Source organism: Phascolarctos cinereus, unplaced genomic scaffold (genome assembly GCF_003287225.1).
Source record: "Phascolarctos cinereus isolate Bilbo 61053 unplaced genomic scaffold, phaCin_HiC Scaffold_726;HRSCAF=1367, whole genome shotgun sequence".
In the NCBI taxonomy this organism is placed as follows: domain Eukaryota; kingdom Metazoa; phylum Chordata; class Mammalia; order Diprotodontia; family Phascolarctidae; genus Phascolarctos; species Phascolarctos cinereus.
In genome coordinates, this window is record NW_027556098.1 from 277,436,195 (window position 1) to 277,460,895 (window position 24,701).

Consider the following 24,701-nt stretch of genomic DNA (forward strand, 5'->3'; position numbering starts at 1 on the left):
CATCTAAGCCCCGCCCCAGCCAAGCCCACGGGGTCCGCCCCGAGCCTTACACTGTCCCCGCCCCCAACCCTGAAGACTATATCCTGGGTGTCTAGGAAATATGAGGATGACCTCTGCCCTACGGGCGCTGCTATTGTTGCCGTGGTTCCTGGGGGCCAGCGGGGGCGGCGGAGCAGGTGAGGTGGGGGCCGGGCTGCGGCCTGGAGTCAGCGGGCTCCCGGACTCTGCTCTCTAGGTCCGAAGGCCTTTCCACAGCCTAGGCCTGAAGGGGCCTGTGAGGAAGAGCCTGGGCAACCTATGGGGCCAGGGAGGAGAGGCTGGTGATGGCAACATTTCCACCTGCGGTTTTTCTCTTTTGGATAGTAGTGGACCCCTGACCACTGCATTTCAAGGGTTCGTAGTAACTGGGTAAAGCTTTGCCCCCTCCCTCCATACCCAAGCCTCCAAGGGGAGATGAAGGGTTACAGGCTAACAAATACAAGCCTGTCTGTCACAAGCTCAGAACATTCAAGCACACAGGTGACTTTTGGCCCAGATGCAGATATATAAACCAGGGGCAAGTAAGTGCTAGATAACCTGGATGAATGGGGAGCTTGAAAGGAGCAGCAAGTCACTCTGGGCTTGGCTCCTGGTCATATCCTGCAGTTTAAATCCCCTCCTATTTATGAGTAGGATGGGTACTGAGTCACATCCATGGACCACCCAACCTCTCTGCTTTGGAAGCAGTGCAGAGGCTTCTGGAACTAAAGATCATGGAAAAAGGGCATTTCCTTAATAAAGGGACTGATTATAACAACTCTACCCCTCCTCTTTTTCTCATCTCAGATAGCAAACTCAGGCCTCTTACTTGGCCTGTCTTCATTTTTCTCTCAGTTATTGCTGTCATTACATGTTACCTTCTCTTTTTTATCTTCTCCCGTTTAACTTCCCCCTCTCCCTCAGCCTAGTTGAAGATACTTAGCACTTTTTTCTTTCCACTGCCAACCCCACAAGAAAAGAAGGAAAAAGCTTGTAAAAGTTGATAATGATGTAAATGTTAGGGAGGGCTTTTTTGAGTATGTGCATTTGATAACTATAAAAAAGCTCTGTTGTTAGAATGTCTTCATATTTCTGCCCAGATCCTAGGTTATCAAACTGGCATCAATCAACAAACATTAGGTACCTACTGAGTGCCAGGTACTTCTACACTTGCTGGGGATATGAATATAAACAAACACTCCATACTCTCAGAGAGCTTATATTCTCTTAGGGAAGACAACATGTAATATAAGAATAGATAGAATAAGTGTGTGTGCATATGTATATATATATATATATATATATGTATATATATATGTATATATATTTATAAAACAAAGTAGATAGAGACAAGGCAGTTAGGGAGGTAGGACACTAAGTTTGCGGCTCAAGATAAACTTTGTATAGAAGATGATACTTGAGCTGTGTCTTTAAGGAAGTGAGGGATTCTCTGATGCAGAGGAGAGTAGAAAGTATATTCTACGTGTGGGAGATAGCTGGTACAAAGGTGGGGACATGGGAGAGTGAATGCTATGTGAAGATCCCTGGGAGTGGAGGGGTTGGGGTGGGTAGGGATTAGGTGTTCCTGGCCTAACAAGGACAAACAATCCTGTCACCAGCTGTGCATGGGAAAACAGTAACTGATATATCTTAACCTCATTTGAGATGTATGTGTCAAGGATGATGTCAACTCTCTAGGTTAACTGATTATTACGAAGAGCAAAGAAGCCAGCTTGGTTAGATCTTAGAGTCTGAGAAGGGAAGTAATACATAATCTAGAAAGAAGTTGGGGCCAGGTTTTGAAGGGCTTTAAAAATTAAACATGAAAGTTTGTATTTTATTCTTGGTGCAATAGGGAATCATGGGAGTTGATTGAATAAGGGAGGGACATGGTCAGATATGCATTTTAGGAAAATCATTTTGGCAGATGTGTAGGATGGATTGGAGTAGGGAGGGGTGTAAGGCAGAGACTAATTGAATAGAAGGTCATTACCATAGCATAGGTCTGAACTAGGGTGGTAGCTATGTGAGTAGAGAGAAAGGGAGATGGATTCTCCAGAGATGGGGAGGTTGAAATGGCAAGATTTGGCAACTGATTGTATATATGGGATGAGAACCAGTGAGGAATCAAAGATAACTCTCTGGTTATATATGTTATGGTGGTACTTTCAAAGAAAGCAGGGAAGGTTTGATAGAGGAGTAGGTTTGGGGGAAGCTAAAGAATTTTATTTCAGATATGTTGAGTGTGAGGTATCCTGGAGGCATCCATTTAAAAATGTCTAATAGACTGTGTGCAGGACTGAAACTCTGGAGAGATACTTGGGCTGGACACATAGACCTGTGATTCATCTGCATAGAGGTCATAATTAAGAGCCCTATTATGTTGCAAGGTGAGAGGCAATGTGGTGTAATGGATAGAAGGCTAGCTTCTATGTTTGTTTGGATGGCCTGGGTTCAAGCTCTTCTCTGACACACCATTTATGAGAACCCTGGGCAAGTCAACTAAATTTTTAGCACATCTGATAACTCTCTGACTTCTAAGGTGCTAAACAGCCATAGATGTGCATTGACAGAATTTCCCAACTTGAAATTCACAGGTCTGCAAAAAAAAAAAATGTGCAGGGCAGTCTGGGATACAAAGGAAGAAAGGCTGGGGATACGAAGAGAAGTTAAAAAAAAAAAGGAAATAGTCATGGTGATGTTCAACCATGTGCCTTTGTCATTATCAGTTTTAGAATCTGAGCTCCTTGAGGACAAGGAATGTTGTCTCTTTTATTTACTTCAGAATATAAAGAGCCCTCCAGAAAAGCAGTGAACTGGAAAAAAGTCCTATGACCTGAGTTTCTTTCTTTTCTATGACCTATGGAGTTTTTGACCTCAGGCAGGTCACATGACTTCTTTGGGCCCCAGTTTTCTCATTTGTCGAATGAAAGGTAGATAATCTTTAAAGTTATCCCTTGCTGTATGAATTTTATGATTCCCAGATCTATTGCAGAGTTGTACATGATGATTGTGCTCAAAAAAGTTTGTTGATGATGATGGATTGAGTTGGAAAGCTCTTCCCTACCTCTGTGTTACAATTTGCTCACATTTCCTTGCTGAGGTCCTTTTTTTGGGCTTATACATAGCAAGTGTTCTTTTGCATTTCATCTCCCCCAAATTCACTCCTTTTCTCCCTATCTAACTCCTCTGCTTCTGGTTATCATTTCTGTTCAGTATGAAGCACCTACCCAAGACAAGGCCCTCCCACACATATGCCTTACTTTTGGCAAACTGCCTATATGGTTATGCAATCTCTGGGATGTTGTGTTCTGTTCTTGGTGCATTTTGCTAACTATCCCTAGCCCAGCAGCCCTGTAGGATTAGGTTGATTCATTATAAATAGGAGAGGTCTTAATAACTGGGCTCTTGCTTAGAGTGGCTGTCCACTGAGAGTATGTAGGTGACTCCTTTGCCTGTGATGCCCTAAAAGGTATCATCTAAGGAACTTTGCAAGATTATTTGTAGCTTCTGGAAAGGAAAATTTCATTTTCATTAATTCATATCTCCTTTCCTGTCTATCATTTGTCTTTAGATCACAAAATATCAATATCTTTATTCTCACTTAATGATTAGAATGTGACTTAACCACATACTATTTTTAGCTACATTTTGATGGATGTATTACTGAGACAATTTAGATAATAAGCTTGTTATTAATAAAACACTTCAATATAGGCTCAATGTTAAAAAATAGGAACTGTCTTGTTAAAGTGAGTTTTTGTTCGGTCTTGTTAGTGAATCTCTGGGACAGAGTCTACATTTTCAACTATGCTCTTTTTTGTCCTTTTGACAATTTAAGTTTGTGAAATAGGTGAATTTATACTAAGGATTTGTGATTTTTCTCTTCATCTTTGCCTTAGTCTCTATATTTACCATCAAGATAACAGAAGCATCTGTACTTCAGATACTTTATCTGGCAGACATCTATAAATGCTTAAGAGTGGTTACTTCAGTACCCCTAGCATATCAGGATGGCATAGTGAATTGTTTGAGGAAACTCAGCATTGGTAGAAGGATGAGCAAACATGGAAAAGAGAAAAACCAGAAGAAAGGAACAAATTGGATAAACGTATACTTCTTTAGTTTGCTAATTCAATAAATATTTATTAAGCTTGGAAATTTTGCTTGGTGCTGTGAAGAGTTAAAGCAATGAATAAAACACTGGTTTCTGATATCTAGGAGCTTCCAATTTAGACTCAGTCATTGGGGGTGTCAGAAGCCTTAGATAATGTAGGAGAAATTAGGAGAAGGCAGTGATTCACTTATAAATTCCCATTTGTAAGTATGTAACAGGAAACTGTTAGTGGTAGGAAAAAGAGAGGCAACCCTTCAGGATTGAAGCATAGAGAGTAAGGGGGTAAGCAAGATATGAACTGTGTGGAATGAAGGTAGCATGACTGTGGGCTCTTTGAGAATTCAGCATTGCTCATCTGTACTTGCTGTATAATGTTGACACATATTCTGGTTAGGCTGTTTACTTGTTAGGAGGAATAAGTATGAGACTGTGGGATTAAATATACTATATCACATTCAAGGCCTTTTACATAAAGACTATGTGTTTATCTGCTCATTCAGGTTGTAATATTTCTAATGGAACTGTTCTGCCTTGTAGGTGTTAATTTTCGTTTTGCTTCCTACATTGCTGATCACATGGTGTTACAGAAAGAACCAGCTGGAGCTGTGGTCTGGGGTTATGGTGAAGTTGGAGGCATTGTGATAGTGACTCTGCACCAAGCTCAGGAAACCATCATGAAGAAGATAGCCTATGTGAAAGGTAAGGCAACCCATATTCAATTCAGCTTCTGTCCTCTTGTGCCATCTGCTGGATTACCTGAAAATGAATGCTTGAGCCTCCACTGTAAGCTGGCTTTTATGTAGGAACTGGTAGGGGCCAAATATAGTGCTGTAATTTGTGCTACAGTTTTCCCCAAGGAGCATATACAAATAGACTACAAAAATAGGTTTATGAAGGAAGGGTCAGAAAACTAGAACATGAAGGAACTCACATTTGGTGCTAAGTCAGGTGAATGATTAGGAAGATCATATTGTTAGTGATGCACACAAGGTAGGGCAGATGGGGAGGCTGCACCAAGTGACACAGGAGGTTAGATTATGTGGGAATATGGTAGGCCTTAGTGCTTGAATGGAGTAGACTTCCTCAAGAGATCATGAGTTTCCCGTCACTGGGGTGTTAAAATAGAAGGTAGATAACCATTTTGGAGGAGTGTGGTAGAGGACATTTATCTATTAGACAGACTATATCAAGAGTTCTTAAATTGACTCCATGCACCCTGAAGATGTCTGTGAATAGATTTCAAGGAGTCTATAAACTTGAATGAGAAAAAAAAATTACATCGTTATTTTCAGTAACCTTTGGTTTCCTGTGTATTTTATTTTATGTTTTTAAAAACATTATTCTGAGAAAGGGTCTTTAGGCATCACCAGACTGCCAGAGGACACAAAAAAAGGTTAAGAAACCTTGGACTAGATCAGTAGTCCTTAAGTGGTCAGTGGACTCTTGGGAGTCTCTGAGAACTTTTCAGGGGATCTGTGAGGTCAAAACTATTTTTTGTAATAATACTAAGGCATTTTAATTTCCCAAACAGTCAATATTAGTAGATATAGCCCCCCCAAATAAAAGCTGTTTAGAAGGTCCCCAGTAATTTTAAGAGTGTAAGGGGGTCCTGAGACCGAAAAGTTTGAGAACTTTCTCACATAGGTGAATCCTCTAGTACTAGTATTTTGTGATTTTTTTGTGTATTTAAGTGACATAAAATAGAAAATTTTGGAGGGTTGAAAAAAAAGCATTAGTTATTGTTGATTGAGGACTCTGGTGTCTAACTTTAGTAATAATAACTTATACTTACATAGTACTTTAAGGTTGCAAAATGCTTTACATAAATTATCTCATCTGATACAACCACCTTATGAAGTGGGGGCTGGTACTATTCCTGTCATATAGAGGTGGAAGTTAAGGTACTGAGAGATTAAATAACTTCTCTAGGCTACCAGGTATTGGAAGAAGTGATTTGAACTCAGGTCTGCCTGACTCCATTACTAGTACTCTGTCCTTAATATCAGCTGACTCTTCACATCTTTTCAGTAAATCAAATGCTGAAAGGCATGGTACTGTATAGTTAGTAGGATCTTCTTAGAGTCAGGATGGCCTAGGTTTAAGTTCTGCTTCTGACTTATACTTATGAGACCATGGGCAAGTCATTACCTTTCAGTGCCCTATGACTATAATAATTTTTTTTCTAAACAAGTTTTTTTTTCCGATTTACTTCCTCTCACCCTTGTAACAAATATGCATGGTCAAGCAAAACAGATTCCCCCATTGGCTATGTCCACCTATATATCTCATTCTAAACTCTTAGTTAATCATTTCTTTGTCTTTTGGTACAGTTCTTTTCTGTGTCCTACCATAAATCTTCCATGGAGGGATTCATTGTGCCAGGGACCCTCCTCCAGATCTTTTAACATTATGGAGCTATCAATACAGCACACCTACTACCCATCTATTATTGTTTAAATCTTTAAAAATATTTTATTTTTTTAATCAGCAAAAGTCTCACTTTCCCGTCCCAGTCTCCCAACCCAAACTGAAAACTAAAGAAAAACAAACTCCATTACAAACATATACTCAAAACAAATTTCCACATTGTCCATGTTTAAAAAAAGTCTCATTCTGCATTCTAAGTCCTTTACCTTTCCATCAGAAGATGCGTAGGATGTTTCATCATTAGTCTTCTGGAGTCATTGTTGGTCATTGCATTGTTAAGAGTTCTTACTTCTTTCGAAGTTACTTGCCTTTGTCACATTACTGTCATTGTATAAATTGTTTTTCTGGTTCTATCCACTTCACTGTGCATCAGTTCATATGAATCTTACCAGGTTTCTCTGGAACTATTCCCTTTATCATTTCTTACTACAAAATAGTTTTACATCACATTTATATAACATAATTTGTTCATCCATTCCCCAATTATTTTTTTGCTTAGGACTAATCTCTCTCCTAACCTACCCTCCCTCTAATTCCCCTCCTTTTTCCGTGTAGAAGGAAATGTTATTTCTGTACCCAACTGTGTGTATGTGTAATCTTTCTTTCTTCCTTTAATCAGTTCAGATGAAAGTGAGGTTGAAGTGTTGGCTGCTTTCCCCACTCCCTCCTCCTTGTTTGTGTAGTCAACTACTTGTGTACCCTAATTATGTGAGATAATTTCCCCTCACCTTTCTTTCCTTCTCTCTCTTCCCCAGCATATTCTTTTCCCCTGTCTCTTTCCATTCTTCTCTTAAAATCTTCAAGATATAACAGAACCTAAGCTTTGTCTAATTAGACTCCTTCTATGACCCCTGATGATGATAGGGCTCAGAGGGACACATGTATCATTTCCCCATATTTGAATATAAACAGTTTATCCTTTGGTTCCTTATTATTGTTCATTCATGTTTATCTTTTTATTTTTTTCTTAACTCCTGTGTTTGAACTTCAGAGTTTCTGCACAACTCTGGTCTTTTGACAGAAATACTTAGAAGTCCTCTGTTTCATTAAAGGTTTATTTTTCCCCTTATAGCATTATACTCACTGTTGCTTTTTCTTGGCTGTGAATCCATATCCTTTGCCTTCTGTAATATTGTATTCCAAGTTTTTTCTTCTTGTATAGTGGAAGCTGTTAAATTGTGTGTGATCCTGACTGTGACGTCTTGGTACTTGAATTCTTTCTTTCTGGCTGCTTATATCATTTTTTCTTTAACCTGGAAGCTCTGGATTTTGGCTATGATGTTCCTAGGAGTTTTCTTTTGGAGGTTTCTTTCGGGACTGGTGGATCCTTTTTATTTTCACTTTGCCCTCTGGGTTTTTTTTTTTAGTGAGGTAATCGGGGTTAAGTGACTTGCCCAGGGTCACACAGCTAATAAGTGTCAAGTGTCTGAGGTCGGATTCGAACTCAGGCTCTCCTGACTCCAAGGCCAAAGCTTTATCCACTGTACCACCTAGCTGCCCCTGCCCTCTGGTTCTAAGTGGAGACCTGGGCAGTTAAAAAAAAAAAGATTTCTTGATATATGATGTCTAGGCTCTTTTCATGGTCATGGTATTTAGATTGCCCAGTAAGTCTTAATTTCCCGCTATAATCTATTTTCCAGGTTAGTAGTTTTTTATATGAGACACCTTAACTTTTCTTCTGTATTTTAAATCTTTTGACTTTGTTTTAATATTTCTTGTTGTCTTATGGTGTCATTGGCTTCTCTTTGGTCCAGTCTAATTTTCAGGGAGTTTGTTGTTTGGGCCACATTTTGTACTTGTTCTGTCAAACTGTCACTTAATTCCTTTTCCAATTGTTTTCTTCTATAGTTCTCATTTCTTTGCCATTTTTTTTCTTTTAGCATTCTCATTGCATTTATAAAAACATTTTTATCTTTTACAAACAAAACAAAACAAAACAACTCTTCCTTCATTTCTTCCAGTTCTAATTGTTTGTGCCTCAGCTGTGTTTTGATCTGAGACATTTCTTATAGATGTTTTAAATTTATTCTTTTCTTTTGCTTTTATGCCTTGAGTGGCCCTGCCACTGTAATAGAATATGATTCTTTTATTTGTTTACCTAGTCTTCCAGACTGTTTCCTGGCTTGGGACTTGATGTTTGTGTTGGGCTTTGCCACACTTCTGGAGGGTAGGTCTGGGTTGGTCCTGTTGCTGCTTTCTTGGGTGTTGAGTGTTGTGTTATTCCAGAATTTCAGGGACAAGCTGAGGTCCTTCAAGCTTTCAGTACTCTCAAAGTGGTCTGATTGCTGCCCTGCCTGGTCAAATCTCTACAAGTTCCTGACCTGAGTTTGGGTCAGAACAACTATAAACTGCTGTTGGACTCAGTCTCTATCAACCAGCTACGAATTTATTCTGGTTCAACATGACAGAATTGTAGGCTCCTCTTTGGTCTTGGATTCCTGCCCTAGTTATTTCTCTGAAGGTTGGACTAGATATTGGAACTGAGATATTGCTCTGCTCTGGGAATTTGAGCCTAACCACTCCTATTTGTTTCTCAGCTTCTTTCTTTTTCAGTACGCTGCCCAGGGCTTCGGTACACTTAGGATATCGTCCCTGTACTCAGTTTCCACTTCTTATTCTGCCCTGGATCTGTGACTCATATATAGTGGGTGACAATGCTGTCAGTTAAAACCTGTCTCAATTGTGGTACCCCAGAATGAATCTGGGACCTACTCTCACTCTGCTACATACCATCCTCTGGGCGTTGGAGTGTTTCATGCTTGGTGTGCTCCTGCTCCAACCCCATTCCCAGTTCAGAAGATCTCTCTGTCTCTCTATGTCCCAAGAGGGTTGGACAAAGGATTCATGGTGACTTTTTCTGTATTGATCCGTCAGGCTTGGGCTGGTGCATTTTGTAGGTTTGTGTGGAGGAGTTTTGTGGATGGGAGCTCAGCTGCATTGCTTCTTGCTGCTCCACCGCCCAGTTATCCTTTACTCTTTATTACATGACTTCTTTTCTAGACAGTTATCATCACTTGGAGGCTGCAAACTATTTCTGCCCATATCTTCATTTCCTTTTGGGTGCTTCCTTTGGAATTTTGATACTTTGGAGATTGTGGTGTTCCACACTTTGCAGCCATTTAGTATTACTGGAAGACTCTTGGTATAAAAAAAGATGGGTTTGCTTCAGGGAGAAGCTTAGGATCATTGAAAATGTCTTACAGTTTCCAAAATGCTAGCCAACCAAAATTCCTATTATCTATTCAATTCTGGGCCCAGCTCATTGTCCACCTGCAAGATCTGTCCATAGTATTTAATGAAGCAGTTCTATCCATCTATCTATCTGTCTGTCTATCTATCTATCTATTCTATGAATAATAGGCAATTATCATCTACTTGGGCTTTCTTGTATGAAATGTTAGGCTAATTTCTTTTGAGTGATGTAAAACTCAGGAGGTTCAAAATGATCAGCAAACAGGACAATCTGGAGGATCTCACTGTCTCTAGGGAATTTCTCATTCTTTTAAACTCTGATGAAAATCCTTCATGATGGTCTCAAAGACCATTGGTGAACATGTGCCCTAAGTGATGATGATAATCTGAGGATATTTTATTAGAGTTACCTCTGTTGTTTTCAAGGAATCTCGTATGATCTTAATATATGCATAAGAGACACTTTGTTGGAGAAATTTTGTGTTACAGTCAAATGCCTTAAAGTCATCAGAGAACACAGTGAGATAAGATATAGACTGCTAGATAGTACTTTTTTTTAAACAAAAGCTTGCTTGTTTCCTTTTTGTATTTTCTTCAATATTTACATAGTCACTCTAATAACGATTTTGTATACTTGAGAAAGTAGGCATATGGGTTAGAGTTTATTTATGTCCTCTTGATTATCTTTTTTTAAAAGCAGGAATACTATGATTTTTTCCCACCATATATTTGGTTTTCTTATTTCCCTATTTCAAATACTTTGAGGCTGCTATGTGTGCTTGGTCTGGTCAGGGTGTTCTTCCTGCATTGTTTTTCCTTAAAGTAGTTCTCATTTTCATGGAGGACATTAGGAATTGAGATATTGAGTCTAAATGTGGGAGTTTCACTGTCGTTGATAAAGTAAATGAATTATTGGTGCCATTCTCAGCTCTTCATCTCATATGTCCAATTATTTGTCAAGTCTTATTTCTAGCTCCATATTATTGCTCCTATACATCACCTCTTTTCTATTCACAGAACCAGCACTCTAGCTAAGAGCCTTATTATCTCTTGCTTGTGTTTTTGTAATAGCCTCCTAATTAGTCTCTTCCTGCTTCAAGTCTCACCACTTTAATCTCTTCTCAACATAGTTGGCCAAAGTGGTTTTCCTTAAGTGTAGTTCTTAACATGTCATCCATCTACTCAATAAATTCCAATGGCTGTCACTGCTAGGATCAGATATGAGCTTCAAACTGGCATTTAAAGCTCTTCACAACTTGACTCCAACCCAACTTTCGAGCCTTTATTGCTCACACTTAATGGTGCAGCTATACTGACCTCCTTGCAATGGCCTACTCACACAGTGCCCAATATTTCATCTCTGTGCCTTTGCACTGACTGTTCTCTGTGCTTAGAATGTTCTCCCTCTTCCTTTTCACGTATTGGAATCCCTGGTTTCCTTCTAGACTCAGTTTAGGCGCTACTTTCTGCCTAAGACTTTTTCTGGTCTCCCCCCCTGCTAGTGCTATATACTTATATGTCTACATGTTATCTCTCCCTATAGATTGTAAGCTTCTTGAGGGCAGACCATTTTCCTTTTGTCTTTATATCTGTAAAGTTTAGCCTAGTGCCTGGCACATAATAGTAGCTTAATTAAAAATTTCTGGCCACCTTCCTGTCATACTATTTCCACTTCTCTCTCCTTGGGTCATCATCATTTAGCCTTTTCTCATCAGAATATTGGAACCTGTCCCAGGAACCATGCTGAGCCTTGATAGGCTGGCTTTGGTTTTATGTTGCCAGAATCTAGGTCTCCACAGCACTTCCTGGACATCTCCACCTCATGCTATCTCTGCTCTTTTCTATTTGGACCATAATTTCTGCTCTTTCCCTACTGGAAAATTGGAGTCTGCCCTTGAAACACTGCCTTTTCCCCTTTCTAGTTCCTTTTTGTGTGTTGTCATCTTCTGTTAGAATGTATCCTTTTTGAGTACAGGGGATATCTTGCTTGCTCACATTTAGGTACTCAGCACTTATCACAGGACCTGGCACACAGTAAACACTTAATGCTCTATCGTTCTATCTGATAAATGCTTGTTGATTTATTTACAGATGTTTTCCATTTCTCCTGTTTGTTGTCCTCCTTCCTGTTTTATCTTTAAATACTCTTGGAGATCTGGCTTAATTAGGCTTAACACCAGGCTTCCTGCTAACATTTTATGCTTTACTGCTTCTTATTTTATGAGTTGATACTGCTCATATTTTCCACCATCTCCAGAGTAAGGTTTTTTAAATGAATGTCTTGGACGTAAGTGGCAAAATCGGGGGAGTGGGGTATATATAATCACAAAAGTGGTGTTTTCAAGCATGAGCATGTCTGCTTCAGTGCAGTTCCTTGTGGGATACAAATGGACTCTCTTTCTTTGACTCCCCCAGTGAAAGAAGCATAAAGGCACCTTCAAGTGATTGGGGTGTTAGGAGTTGTGGTATGTTATAATGAATGAACAGAAGAATCTTGCTAGAACCTAGAGTGGAAGAATCTTGCCAGCTGTTTTTTTATCTTCTCTTTTACTAAGGCTGTTGATTTAAGAGTACAGTAGAAATTGCAGATTTGTATTAGTGATACTGAATTTTGGCATTGGAGCTTTTGATGTACATTTTCAGAGCTCATGTCAGTAAACCAGTTTGCATCTGAGAAAATGCCAAATGGCAGGGGTAGGGTGGGGTAGAGAGAGCATGAGGAAGAAGACAGGTTTTTCCTACGTCTAAGCCGACATAGAAGTAGAAAAGGGGAATGTTGTAGAGAATGTTCCTTTATTTTTCTTCTTCAATGTCTGAGAGTTCTATTGTGAATTTGGCACAATGAGCCTAAAATGATCATAATACACATCTGATATGAATGGAAAAAAAGAAAAACAAGAAAGTGTTATATGACTAGTTTTTAAAAGACATCTTCCCATTTAATCTTCTATATTCATTTTTTTCTTCAGTTGATAATAAGGACGAATAATTAGGGGAAATATGAATGGGAATGGAAGTAGAAGTTCTTGAAGTTTAAATTTATGCCATTGGTTAATATGAATAGTATATTACTATTAGATGTGTCCAATATTCGAAGTGTAAAAGCCTTATTCTATTTGTGTCAACCTTCTCAGCACACTCAGGGCTAAAATATCATCCCAGTGGTCACTTGGTTTTACCTGTTACTTAGTTATCTTGGTAGGCGGTAGATTATTTGAGGAAATAGTCATTTAATAATAATAATAGCCAGCACTTTATGGTTTGCAAAGTGCTTTACAAATATCTGATTTTATCCTAACAACCTTGGGAGATAGTTGCCATTATTTTACCCATTTCATAGATGAAGAAACTGAAGTAGAAAGAGGTTAAATGACTTGCCTAGGGTCAAACAGCTAGTCAGTGTCTAAGGCAGGATTTGAAATCAGGTGTTTTTGACAACAGGTCTAGTGCTCTAGTCACTTCACCACCTAGCTGTCTTTTTAGATAGGAAGAAGGGGACTTGGGAAGAGTATGAAGATGAAAATAGAAGATGGGCAGTCAGTCCTAGTTTGTATTTTGAACAGATTGGAAGTATTCCTTGAGAGGTAGTAGTTAAATTTAAAGTGTGGTCTAAATACAGTCCAGCTCTGTTTAGATTGCTCAGGCCCTGGAGATATCCACAGCCTCAGATATGTGATGAGGGTTTAGCTTTTTTTTGCCCAAATATCTTTATTTTCCTTACTGTTCCTTTCCCTATTGCTGTGTTAGGGAGCAATTTAGAAGATGTGGTGAATAAACAACTTGCTTAGGAGTGACCATATCAATGTAACTGATTGCTGGTTGGGTCAGGAATATATTTCTCCAGGAGGGCTCATCAGTAGGCATCCTGGAAAAACCTTGGGAAAGACTTTAGTCAGGACAGATTGAGTGTCTGCCTGCTCAGAAGTGTAAGCCATACGGAGCACATAGCACCTGTGCCACACAGTCTGTACTGGCTGCCCACTGTTTCCAAAACAGTGATTTTTGTACTTTAGGTGAATTGCACATTTAGTGTGCTAATGTCTGATTATTTTGACAATAAAAAGAACAGCAGACAGTTGACTCTGGAATTTCTAAGTGAACCCCCTGTGGCCTGGGGATATGATATTGAGGCCTTTGAGATATCTTCTTTAAAAAGGAAACAACACCCAGCTGTTTGTTTCTACTCCAGATTTGGCAAAGATGCCTCCAGTGCATTTGGAAAATCCCTTTTGTCTCAGGCCTTCACTGGACCTAGATTATTCTATCTTTTTAGCAACCTGCTTATGAGAATAAGTGTCATATAACTTTAGTACAATGCTATTTACACATGTGTCCCTTTTAATAATTTTCTCTCATCACCTTTAAATTTCATTTTATTAAATGAGCACACAGTCATTGGATTTTTTTCCTTTTGTATTTTGCCAAGAGAATTTGCTTTGAAGTTGTCATTTCTCATTTTTTCTCCTTTATTTTCCCTTCATCCTCCCATGTTGCCAACTTATTTCCCATTATTTGGTGCTACCAGATTTTATTTTATCACTCATTATAGAAGTACTTTATTGAAATTGCTGAGCATGTTAGAGGGTGCATTCCAAAGAATAGGTTGAGAATTTCTGGATGAGGGACTTAGAAAGGTTTTTTTAAAATTTATTGTATCCTAAGATACAATAAGATCCTCCTTAAAGATCCTAAGATCCTCCTTCATAGTGAGGAACTCCATGGAAAAACTTGAACAGTCATCTAAGTCTGGTTAGCATTCAGTTGTTTGTAAGTACGCTATCTAGGTAGGTGTAAATATTCCTTTCTACTTCTCTGTTTTTCTATGCATTTGTCCATCTGTTAGAGGAGTAGGAAAAGAAGAGAGAGAAGAGAGCCTAGCCTGTTCTAATATTTCTCATTGTTAGCATACTAGATAGACTAGAATTTTGATTTTTACTTAAAAAAACTCCAAACTATTTTGTCTAGTTTTTGTAAAACACTTACCTGCACACAGTGTACCTGCGATCTGGTTTTGTTTTTATTTTCCAGATATCTCAGCCTCAGTTTGTTCATCTACAAAATGGGGATAGTAATATGTCTTGCTTAACTCACAAGGGTAGCTATATGAACAAATGAGAGCGTAGATATGAAAGCACTGTGCAAACTGTAAAGCTCTATCACTTTGGGTTGTGGGTTGGCCTAAGTCACAGATCTTGTTCTAGGCTTAGTTCTTGGTCTTGGGCTCCTAGTTTTTCATGGAATATTTGACAGGGCTGCTGAGAGGGAGGAGTAAGTAAGTACAGAGCAAAGATATTCCCATTTGTTAATTTTATGCCTGATTTTTTTTTATTCCTTAGGATAAGTGGGCAGAACCTCTGATGTTCCCTTTATTCCCATCTACTGGTCAAAATGTAGATAACTCAAGTACCCTAATTTTTGGGTTTCAACTAAATAGTGTCCAGGGACTTGGGAACAACACATGAGTTCCTGAAGCCTATGCTTGAATTTTAGTTCTGTTTTAGTTGGTCTGAGATTGACTAGGGGCCTTGGGGCCTTGCTAATATTTCAGAACAGTCTGAGACCTGGATCGTGATACTGGATCCTGTGAAACCTGGTGGGCCTTATAACATGACGGCAGAGCAAATCATTGGGAAGGAGAGATACAGCCAGACAGTATATGATGTCTTATTTGGAGATGTTTGGCTTTGCAGTGGACAAAGTAACATGGAGATGTCAGTTTCCCAGGTAATTTACATATATATATTAATGTCTTACAAGTCCTTGGTATTTGCTTTATTCCCCTTGGGTGAAAAAAAACCAACAAACAAACCAGCAAGAAGTCAAGGCTAGAGAGTGTCACAGGGCAGAGGAAGATTTGGAGACTTAAAATGAACCTTTTTTCTTCCTCTCTGCTGTGGTGGAAGATTTGGTGAGGGCCTAGTAATGGAAATGAAAACACTTAGATTCTGTTTTATTGCTAAACCACTGATTCATCTTTTGATGTCGACATTCAGAAGTTGAGATTCAGATGCAAATTAAAGATAGTCTTTGAAACAGCTCACTGATGGGCATCTTTTGAAATGTAGAGGCTTTTCATATCAAGAGGTCTCATATATGTCAGTGGTCACTTGGTCATTTTTTTTCCTCCATTTTTCATATCCTAATTTTTCCCTGTCATTTTCTACTGTTTTTCCTCATTTCAGTCTTGACCTTTTGGATTTTGATGTTAATTTTGAATTTCTTCTTCTTCATCTCCATTTTATTCTGTAAGACCTAATTACTTATTAAAGCTACTCGGAAGAAGAGCATAAAAGCAGTCTGAATTTTGGAAGAAAATTCCTAGATTAATCCATAGATATATACAGAGAGTTAAAGAGGAAAGAGCATAAGAGCATGTTGGCATATTAATAATATAGCAAAGCACTTTTAATTTGCGAGTAACAAAGAGTAAGGCCTCTCTAGCCTAGTGGGCCTGAGGGAGCTTGTCTTACAGATAGTAAATACTATTGAAAAAGTTAGCAAGAACATCAAACCTTTTGGTAATAATAAATAATAATAATAACAATAGTTAGCACTTAAATAGAGCTTTAAGGTTTGCAAATTGCTTTACAATTTTTATTCTAGGAAAGGAATCAGTTCTGGTAGTTCTCAAATGCTAGTGTTCTATTGTTCTTAGCCCTCAGTTTCCAGCAAAGGAAGCCAATTTAGAACAAAAGGGATATAGCACCTGATGGCTAGAGTGACTGTGCTTTTGGTATCCAGGTTTGTACCAGTCCCTTTTCTTTTAGATAGCTGATTTAAAATTTTAAAGGGAAATTTTATGTAGCTTTACTTTAATGAGGAGTAAGGGTTCCTGCATCACAGCAACTCCTTGGAAGTACTGGAAAATTGTAAACTAAAAAGAGAATATAGACAAAAGGTTGCCAAAATATTGTGCATTTTAGATTGTCCTTTAGGCTAAGACTACTTAGCAAGCTATATTGTTTGGTACATTTGAAACTGGGTCAGCTGAACCAACCTTTTCAGAGTATGTATAGAGCTTGGCTTGGTATCAGGAAGTACATTCTGAAAAGACCTTTTGGATTATATTTGGCATGTTTGAGCACTTGATTGGCACTTGTTTGTTTTGTAAAGCAGGAAGGAATTAATGTACTTCCTCTATTGATAATCGTCTTCCCCAGCTCCCACCTTCCCACTGTGATGTTTTGTTTTGTTTTTGTTGCTTTCTCTAGCTGTCTGCCTCTGTTGTGTCTCTATTCAGAAAGTCTCTGTAAGCCATCGTTTTTCTTTTATAAAGTCTTCAAAACTGTATCCTTTCTTTTCAACACTTGTCTTGCCTATTGCAGTCTCTCTAATTAAGTTAGCCACTTCTTATTTGTGATAGTAATGCCACAAAATAATCTTAAGGATTTTAAAATTAATTTCTATCTTATTATTAGGTTCCCATATTAAATTCATACTTCTTGACTTCATAAAGTCGTAGGCATTTTCTTATCTGATTTATTTCTTTTTATTATCTATTACTTCCCACTTTACTTTTCTCAGGTTTGGATTCTTTTAAGTAGATATAGGCAAAAATGGCAATTATATTTAGTGTTAGAAAACATAGCTTTGTACGGAAGTGGAATTATTGCTAACTCCTTAAGGAAAATAGTACTTTCCTTAATGCTTTAATTGCAGCTCACTGTTTGTACAGAATGACATGGACTAGTTCTGCTTTTATCTATATAGTCATATTCATAGTAGCAGTCTATGCCAAGAGGATCCCATTTTGAGCTAGACTAGATTCCCATTAATAAGGGAGAAAGAGACATTTTCTGCCTGGATTTTTTTCTCTGACTCTACTTTTTAGGTCGGCTAAGTCTGTAGGCTCTGCATGACACAGAAATAAGACTTAGCTCCGGGGATTAATTTGTAACTTTTGTTTAACCTGTTCTCATACAAAGTGAGCAACATTCTAGGTGATGACAGACCTGAAAACCAGGTTTATAATTTGTTCTTGTTTGTTCCTAACAGTCTTGGGAGCTTTTTTCTTCTTTTGAAGCAGTAGAGAATAGAGAAGATTCTCAGCTCCTCCTTCCACCACACCCCCGGCCAGTCCTATGAGGTAGAATTTCTGCCATTACCTACCACCCTTTACATTCAAATGAAGAAAATGGCAGATTGTAGCTCATCTTGTTGTTAGGGTGAGGTGGAATTTTTATGTTTGATGTTATTTATAACACTGAGTGAGAAATGTATAAATGGAAACATGTTTAAATGTCCATCTGTTGTCTCCTAAGTCAGAGAGGGTCTTAAGAGTTGAATCTTCCTAGTTAAGTTCAGAAAAAAAGATGTCTATTTCCGTTGTTAGTCCTGAAAAATCTCTTTGATAGCTATCTTAGCAATTTCCTCATTTTCATTTTACAGATTTGAGGCCTAGAGGGAAGGGCTGATAATATTAAGTTATTGTTAAAAAGAGAATCCAGGAGTGCTCTAGTTAGGTACATTTGAACTGTTCTCGCTAGTGCCACAATAGGAAGTAAAATAATTTATAGATTTAAAATGCCGTTGACCAAACATAAAGCTTCCTCTATAATTCATCTCCCTCTCCCGCTCTCCCTCCACTCTCTCTTTGTCTGTCTCTGTCTCTCTGTCTGTCTCTGTCTCTGTCTCTGTCTCTCTCTCTCTCACACACACACACACACACACACACACACACACACACACACACACACACTCACTCACTCACCCTGAACTCCCCACACAGACCCCATGCCTAGATTCTCCATGGAAATCGACTCTTGATGTTTCCTCATTAATTCAAGAATGTGGTATAAAGGTTACAAAATGAACACAGGAGAGCAGCTGCTTTGATGGTGAACAGGGTCCCATCCCTAGAGATATATTGGTGCTTTCTTCTTGCAGCAGTGGCGTTAATGACTTCAAATACCTTGGTATTCATTTACATCCTCATTTAAATACTTGGTAGAAAAATAATTACACTGAGGTGTTTGATGAGATGAAATCTGATCTCAGCAGATGGAGTAGGCTTCCTCTTTCATCAGCAGGGAAACTAAGTGTCATTTAAATGAAAATCTTCCTGAAATCTCTTTATTCCCAAGTTTGCTGCCAATATCCCTAAGGAAATGCTTCTATCAAATGGGCCTAGTGATGCTGAGATGGGATACCAAATCCTGGAGTGATGGTCATTGTGTATAGTAAGAAATACCTTATCTTTGTTAACACTTTCCTTTCTGTGGATTTTGAAATTTGGCATGAATATAGACACAAAGAGAAGTTTGGAGAAGGAAGCTTTCCAGACCGTATCTTTGGATCTGGTGCCATGTGCTGGCTGCAGTGAAGGAGAACATAACTTCCCTGACTATGTAGGCTTTGCATACCCCCTTGTGCTGACAAGTGGCTCTCCTATCCTGCCTCCCCAAGCTGACATCTCATTTCGATGTAGCACCCAAGTTCCCAGTCACTGCGGAAGCTAGTGTGGGTGGTAGAAAAGAGCGGAGAAATGAGAGAGACCTTATTCAGTGTTTCCATGGAAGCAGCATGAGATTCTTAGTGCTTTTAGTAGAGGACTAAATTTTCAGGGACGTGATTTTCACAGGTACTTGTAGCTGAAAAAAACAGTCTCCCTGCCAGAAGAAGCTTTGAGTGCCTTCTTCATCCTGTTCTTACTATCTAATGTTTATTACCAGGCAAGATCCTGAATAGGCAGATGTGGATTTCTTGTGGGATGCTTTCTCCTTTCCACATGCAGCTGTTACCTGTGTACCAGTGAGGCCACATGCAGCTCAGGGACCCTCTTAAAATCCAGGGAGCAGCCCTGGGAACAGTTTGGTTAGAGGCTCCTGTTGTGGCTTCAGTACGGTTTAATTCATATCTGGCTATTCTGTTGGCTGTGGCAGGCTTGGTGGCAAGTCAGGAGGCAATTCAGAGGGCAACCCATTTTGATGAAATACGCTGTGGGGGCGCCCTGGCTGCTCTATTGTTTCCGATGCTCTGTGGGCAAGGAGGCCAGCTGTACTCTCTCTGTGGTGGGCGGGAGGGAAGGAAGGAGGGCCAGCTGCACCCTCTTGGTGGCCAGTAGCCAATGGAAAATGTCCCAGCCTTTGGTACACACCAAAACAGCAAACTTACCTCAGCTGGATCCCCTCATCCCTGAGGTGAATGATAAACATGTTTCCTAATACATCTTTTAGTTCTTTGTTTTTGAAGAAGCTGGGAGAATTCTGAAGGGGTTGGGTAGAAGTGGAGAAGTGGGTGGGAGAGACTTATGAAGAAGCCATGTATATGGGAGAGTTTTTTTCCTGAAATTCAAAACAGTTCAGGTCTCAGTACAACAAACATTTATTAAGTGCCGTGATGTTCAGTGCACTGTGTTAAGGTGCAGGAGAACAGCATTTAGATGAGTTCTTAGAGGAAAAATTTCTAGTAAATTTAATGAATAAATTATCTAGGAAAACATACGCATTTTTATCTAAGACGTCCCTCAGCCATCCATGTCTTGCTGCCTTCAATATTGATAATGTTTTATATATTAACTTGTGCAATTAGAACATGCTGTCCTTTCAGGAAGCACCTTTTGTGGTCTTACTTTTTTGGTATTTTGCCCCAAACTGTGTCCTCTTAGCTTCCCAAACTAGCGTTTGCAGTTTGGTGAGATAGTAAGAATGCATTTTAGTTACCCACCAGCCTAATAAAAGATTCATACCTGTTCATACCTAGATTTTTAATGCTTCCGAGGAGGAGATGAAGGCCTTTGCCTATCCATTTATCCGCATCCTTACAGTTGCTCTTGTTAAGGCAGAGGAGGAGCTAGAGGACCTTACTTCAATTGATTTGCCATGGTCTCTGCCTACCCCAAGTAAGTAACTTCTGAGAATATCTCTATCTCTTCTACACTGATTTGATACCTGGAGCAGTATTTTGCTTCCATGATGTGGTTTACCCTCATTGATCTCAGGCATGGTCTTCATTCACTGTTCCCCAACGTAGCAGAGGCCTAATGCTAAGGAAGAACTAGGAGACTTCCACATACCAAAACATTTTGGTGATAGCTTTTCATTGTGATATAAATGAGTATGTTGGGCTGCATTGGCATTTGAAGCATTGGATTGTGTTCCTTGTACAAATAATCTCATCTAAATTCCAAATCTCTTCTCTATGTGTACTTTAGCTATCTTATCTCTAAAAAGGAGAAATAATTTTTTGGAGAGAATTTTTAAAAACAGACCATACTTACTTCCCTAGCTGGTCTCCCTCTTACCTATGTTCTGCTACAATTAGGGAGGTAGTAGAACCAAATGGAAGTGAATGTGGGTGGCACAGAGGGAAAAAAGAAGTATGGGAGTGGTTGGGAAAGGGGCCTTTGGTTTCTTTGCCTCTCTTCTATTGCAGAGGGGACCTGAATTCTTGAATTTTGTTGAGCTTATAGGTGATATAGGAAGCTTTAAGAAAACTTATGGCTACAGTGTTTTAGATCCTTGGATGAGTGATTGTTTTCAAGACTAAATTGAGAAGAAGGAGCAGGAAGGAGGGAGAGAATTTTGACCGCAAAACTTTAAAATATGAATGTTAAAATTTTTAGAAAATGTAATTGAGAAGTATTTAATAAAATAAATAAAATATGTTAAATAAAACTGAATGAAAAACATTGACATTTAACAATATTCTAGATGGAGATTCTTATATCCTCTTTATGAGAACACGTATTAGAGATGTTAAATGGAATCAAGTATTAATGCTTAATGTTTTCAACTTAGAATCCAGTGATGAACTGAATTAAAATTTCAGTGAGATTTTAGTTCTAAAAATTCTTAAGATTCTATGATACATTTTTCTGTTTCTTAAAGATTACTCCTTGGGAAAGATTGAAAGAGGAAATCATATTACTTGTTGACAAGGACAAGAAAAATGAATAAAAACTTATGGGTGATGATTTTTGGAGGCAGGGTGAATGTCTCTTACCTGTTCCTCAAACAGCTTACCTTTGAACAGTTTTGGAAAGGAAGACTTGAAAGGGTGACTAAACTTTTATCTCATTGTCCCCTCTTTATGATTCCTTTACCTCTTATCCAGACTTCTTATAGTTGGTGAGGTTTGTATCCGTCCCCATTTTCTCTGATTATTTTCCTTTCACTATTTCTCTGGACAGAAAACCTGGGCCATGGGAATTTTACCTATTACTCAGCAGTATGCTGGCTGTTTGGGCGCTATCTGTATGATATTCTTAAGTATCCCATTGGGCTGGTCTCCTCTAGCTGGGGTGGAACACCTATAGAAGCCTGGTCATCTTGGCGGTCACTGCAAGCCTGTGGAGTCCCAAAGGAAGAGAAACAGTAAGAAATCAGGCTCAAATATAAAATCTTCTGATTGTTTTGTTTTGTTTTGTTTGTTTTGATTTTTGCCTTTTTTTTTTAGGCATTGGGGTTAAGTGACTTGCCCAGGGTCACACAGCTAGTAAGTGTCAGGTGTTTGGTCTGAGGCCAGATTTGAACTCAGGTCATCCTGACTCCAGGGCCAGTGCTCTATCCACTGAGCCACCTAGCTGCCCCCTCTGATTGGTTTTTAAAACTGTTTTGTAATCTGGCTCCTTCCTGCCCTTCCAGTCTTCTTATACTGGATTCTACTCTGAGATCCAGTTACACTTGTCTTTTTGTTATACCTTGAACAGGATACTATATCTCCTTACTCATTCCCCATGTGTAGAATGCTTTCTTTCCTCACCTTTGCTTCCTAGCTTTTTTTCAAGGCTTAAATCCTACCTTCTACAAGAGCCCTTAATCTTCTCCTCCCTCAGCTAGTGTTTTCCCTCTGAAATTACCTTCCATTTACATCATATGTATGTAGTTGTTTGCATGTTGTCTTCCATATTAAAATATGAGACTTCTATGGCAGGTATGGTGTTTTTGTCTTTCTTTATATCCCTAGAGCTTAGCACAGTGCCTAGCACATGTAAGCACTTAATAAACACTTGTTGACTTGGCTTGAAAGCATCCAGAATACTGACCCTTCTTGGGTTCCCCCAAGATGATTCAAAGATCTGGGAGAGAATATGCGCTATAGTCACATAGGGAAGAAGATCATAGTTTTCCTTAGGAAGTCAGTCAATAAGGCTATATATACATGCATAAGGTAATTTTGTTGTTTATTAGACACTTGGGATGTTTATTAAGAACAGACACAGCCTTTGTTATTACCGAGCTTACTGTTGGGGAAATCAACAGAAATATGTATAAATATAAAAGTACATTGAGGGGATGGTAGTTCAGACATTGTGTTGATAGGTGTTGGAAATGGATCAGAAGATTTGGGAAGACTGGAAGTGAGATGGACCTTGGATTGCTTAAAGGGAGGAAAAGATGCTGTATGATTAGTAGGGTTTGGGGAGATTATTTAGTATATTTATAACATTTTGTTCAAAGGCTCGGATTATGAGAGAATGAAGGTTATTACCTTGACTGGAACAGAAGGTTTGGGTTGGGGTATGGTAGGAGTATTAGATCAGGAAATAGAGTCTTACAAACACTCTGCCAACTTCTTCCTATGTCTGTGGTGACACAGAGCAAGATGTCATGTTAACTGGAGATCTCAGTTCTTCAAATTTTATGATGATTATAATTGCTCCTATACCACTAGTTACATGATATGGTCTAATATTTTGAAAACTTTTTAGGTTTCTGAGAAAAAATATTTTTCCACATAGGATAGAGATTTTTCATTTTCCTTTTACATGAAATTGTGGCTCAATTTTCCTTTGTACTAAAAGTCCCTGGGAGAGCTAATACTTTTTAAAATAGGAAATAGCACCTAAATGAAAATTGGAGAGGTTTTCATCTAAGCAATGACTGGTGATCTAATTGTATCTCATTAATTGCAGGATTACTTTCCCCAGTCTACATGCTGGCCCCACTGATCACTCCATACTTTGGAATTCAATGATCCATCCACTACTCAATATGACATTAAAAGGAGTGGTATGGTACCAGGGTAAGTATCTAGGCTAGTATCTAGGCTACTGTTAATTCTTACCTCTAAACTTACAGGATTGTCCCTCATTCCTTACATTTATTATTGTTTTCAGGAGAGAATAATGCAAACTATAACACTGATCTATACAACTGCACCTTTCCTGCTCTCATTGAAGACTGGCGCCAGGCTTTCCATTATGGCTCTCAAGGGCAGACACAGCGACTTTTCCCTTTTGGGTTTGTGCAAGTATGTGGCAGGAAGGAAAGAAAAGGAGTTTATAGTGATACCTATGTGGTGACGCATTATATTGATCTGTTTTTTAGAGCTCAATAGACCATTTTTCCTTTGTCTTTGTAATCAGCTGGTAAAGGAAGCAAGGATCAACGTTTATTTTTCCCCAATTCACACATGGGGAAATTGAGTTATAGATTTAGAATTGGGAGTGATCTTACAGCTCATATAGTACAACCTTCCACTGATTATGAGATTTTCCTCTGCAACATGCTAGACAAATGTGTATCCATTTCTATGCTTGAACACATTCAGTGGCAAAGAAGTTTTCTATTTCATTTTTGGAGAAGGGAATGGTTTTATCCAAGTTTTATGTTCTTTCCTTTTCTGACTGTTCTTCTGTATTCTAGAATTATAGGTAATAGAGATAGGGAGAGACCTGTGATTTTATTGATATAAGTAACACCTGGATAAGGAAACCCTACCAATGCAGGCTGGCAGCTTCTCTGCGACTTTTGGTCTTAAAAAGTTGCCTAGAGCACTGACAGGTTAAATGAGTTGTCCAGGACCACATAAACCAAACCTTTCGTTTTCAAGTATTTATTTTCTTTCCCTCTCACCCCTCACACACATTGGGGGGGGGAAGGGCGGAACAAACAAACTAAATCCTTGTAACAAATGTGCATAATGAAGCAAATCAGATTCCCAGATTGGCTATATCCAGAAATGTATATCTTTGTTTCTTGTATCTATCACATCTCTGTCTGGA

The 24,701-nt window shown here is 38.8% G+C and overlaps 1 protein-coding gene across 1 annotated transcript in view; it reads left to right on the forward strand.

The window, feature by feature from the left end:
* The first annotated feature begins 9 nt into the window (after positions 1–9).
* SIAE (sialic acid acetylesterase) overlaps positions 10–24,701 on the forward strand; it is a 41,919-nt gene continuing 17,227 nt past the window's right edge. The window contains exons 1-7 of the mRNA XM_021000575.2: positions 10–176; positions 4,673–4,834; positions 15,303–15,478; positions 20,456–20,594; positions 21,885–22,068; positions 23,610–23,719; positions 23,814–23,947. Of these exons, the coding sequence (XP_020856234.1) occupies positions 101–176; positions 4,673–4,834; positions 15,303–15,478; positions 20,456–20,594; positions 21,885–22,068; positions 23,610–23,719; positions 23,814–23,947 (981 nt within the window). The 5' untranslated portion in view covers positions 10–100. The remainder of the gene's footprint in view (positions 177–4,672; positions 4,835–15,302; positions 15,479–20,455; positions 20,595–21,884; positions 22,069–23,609; positions 23,720–23,813; positions 23,948–24,701) is intronic.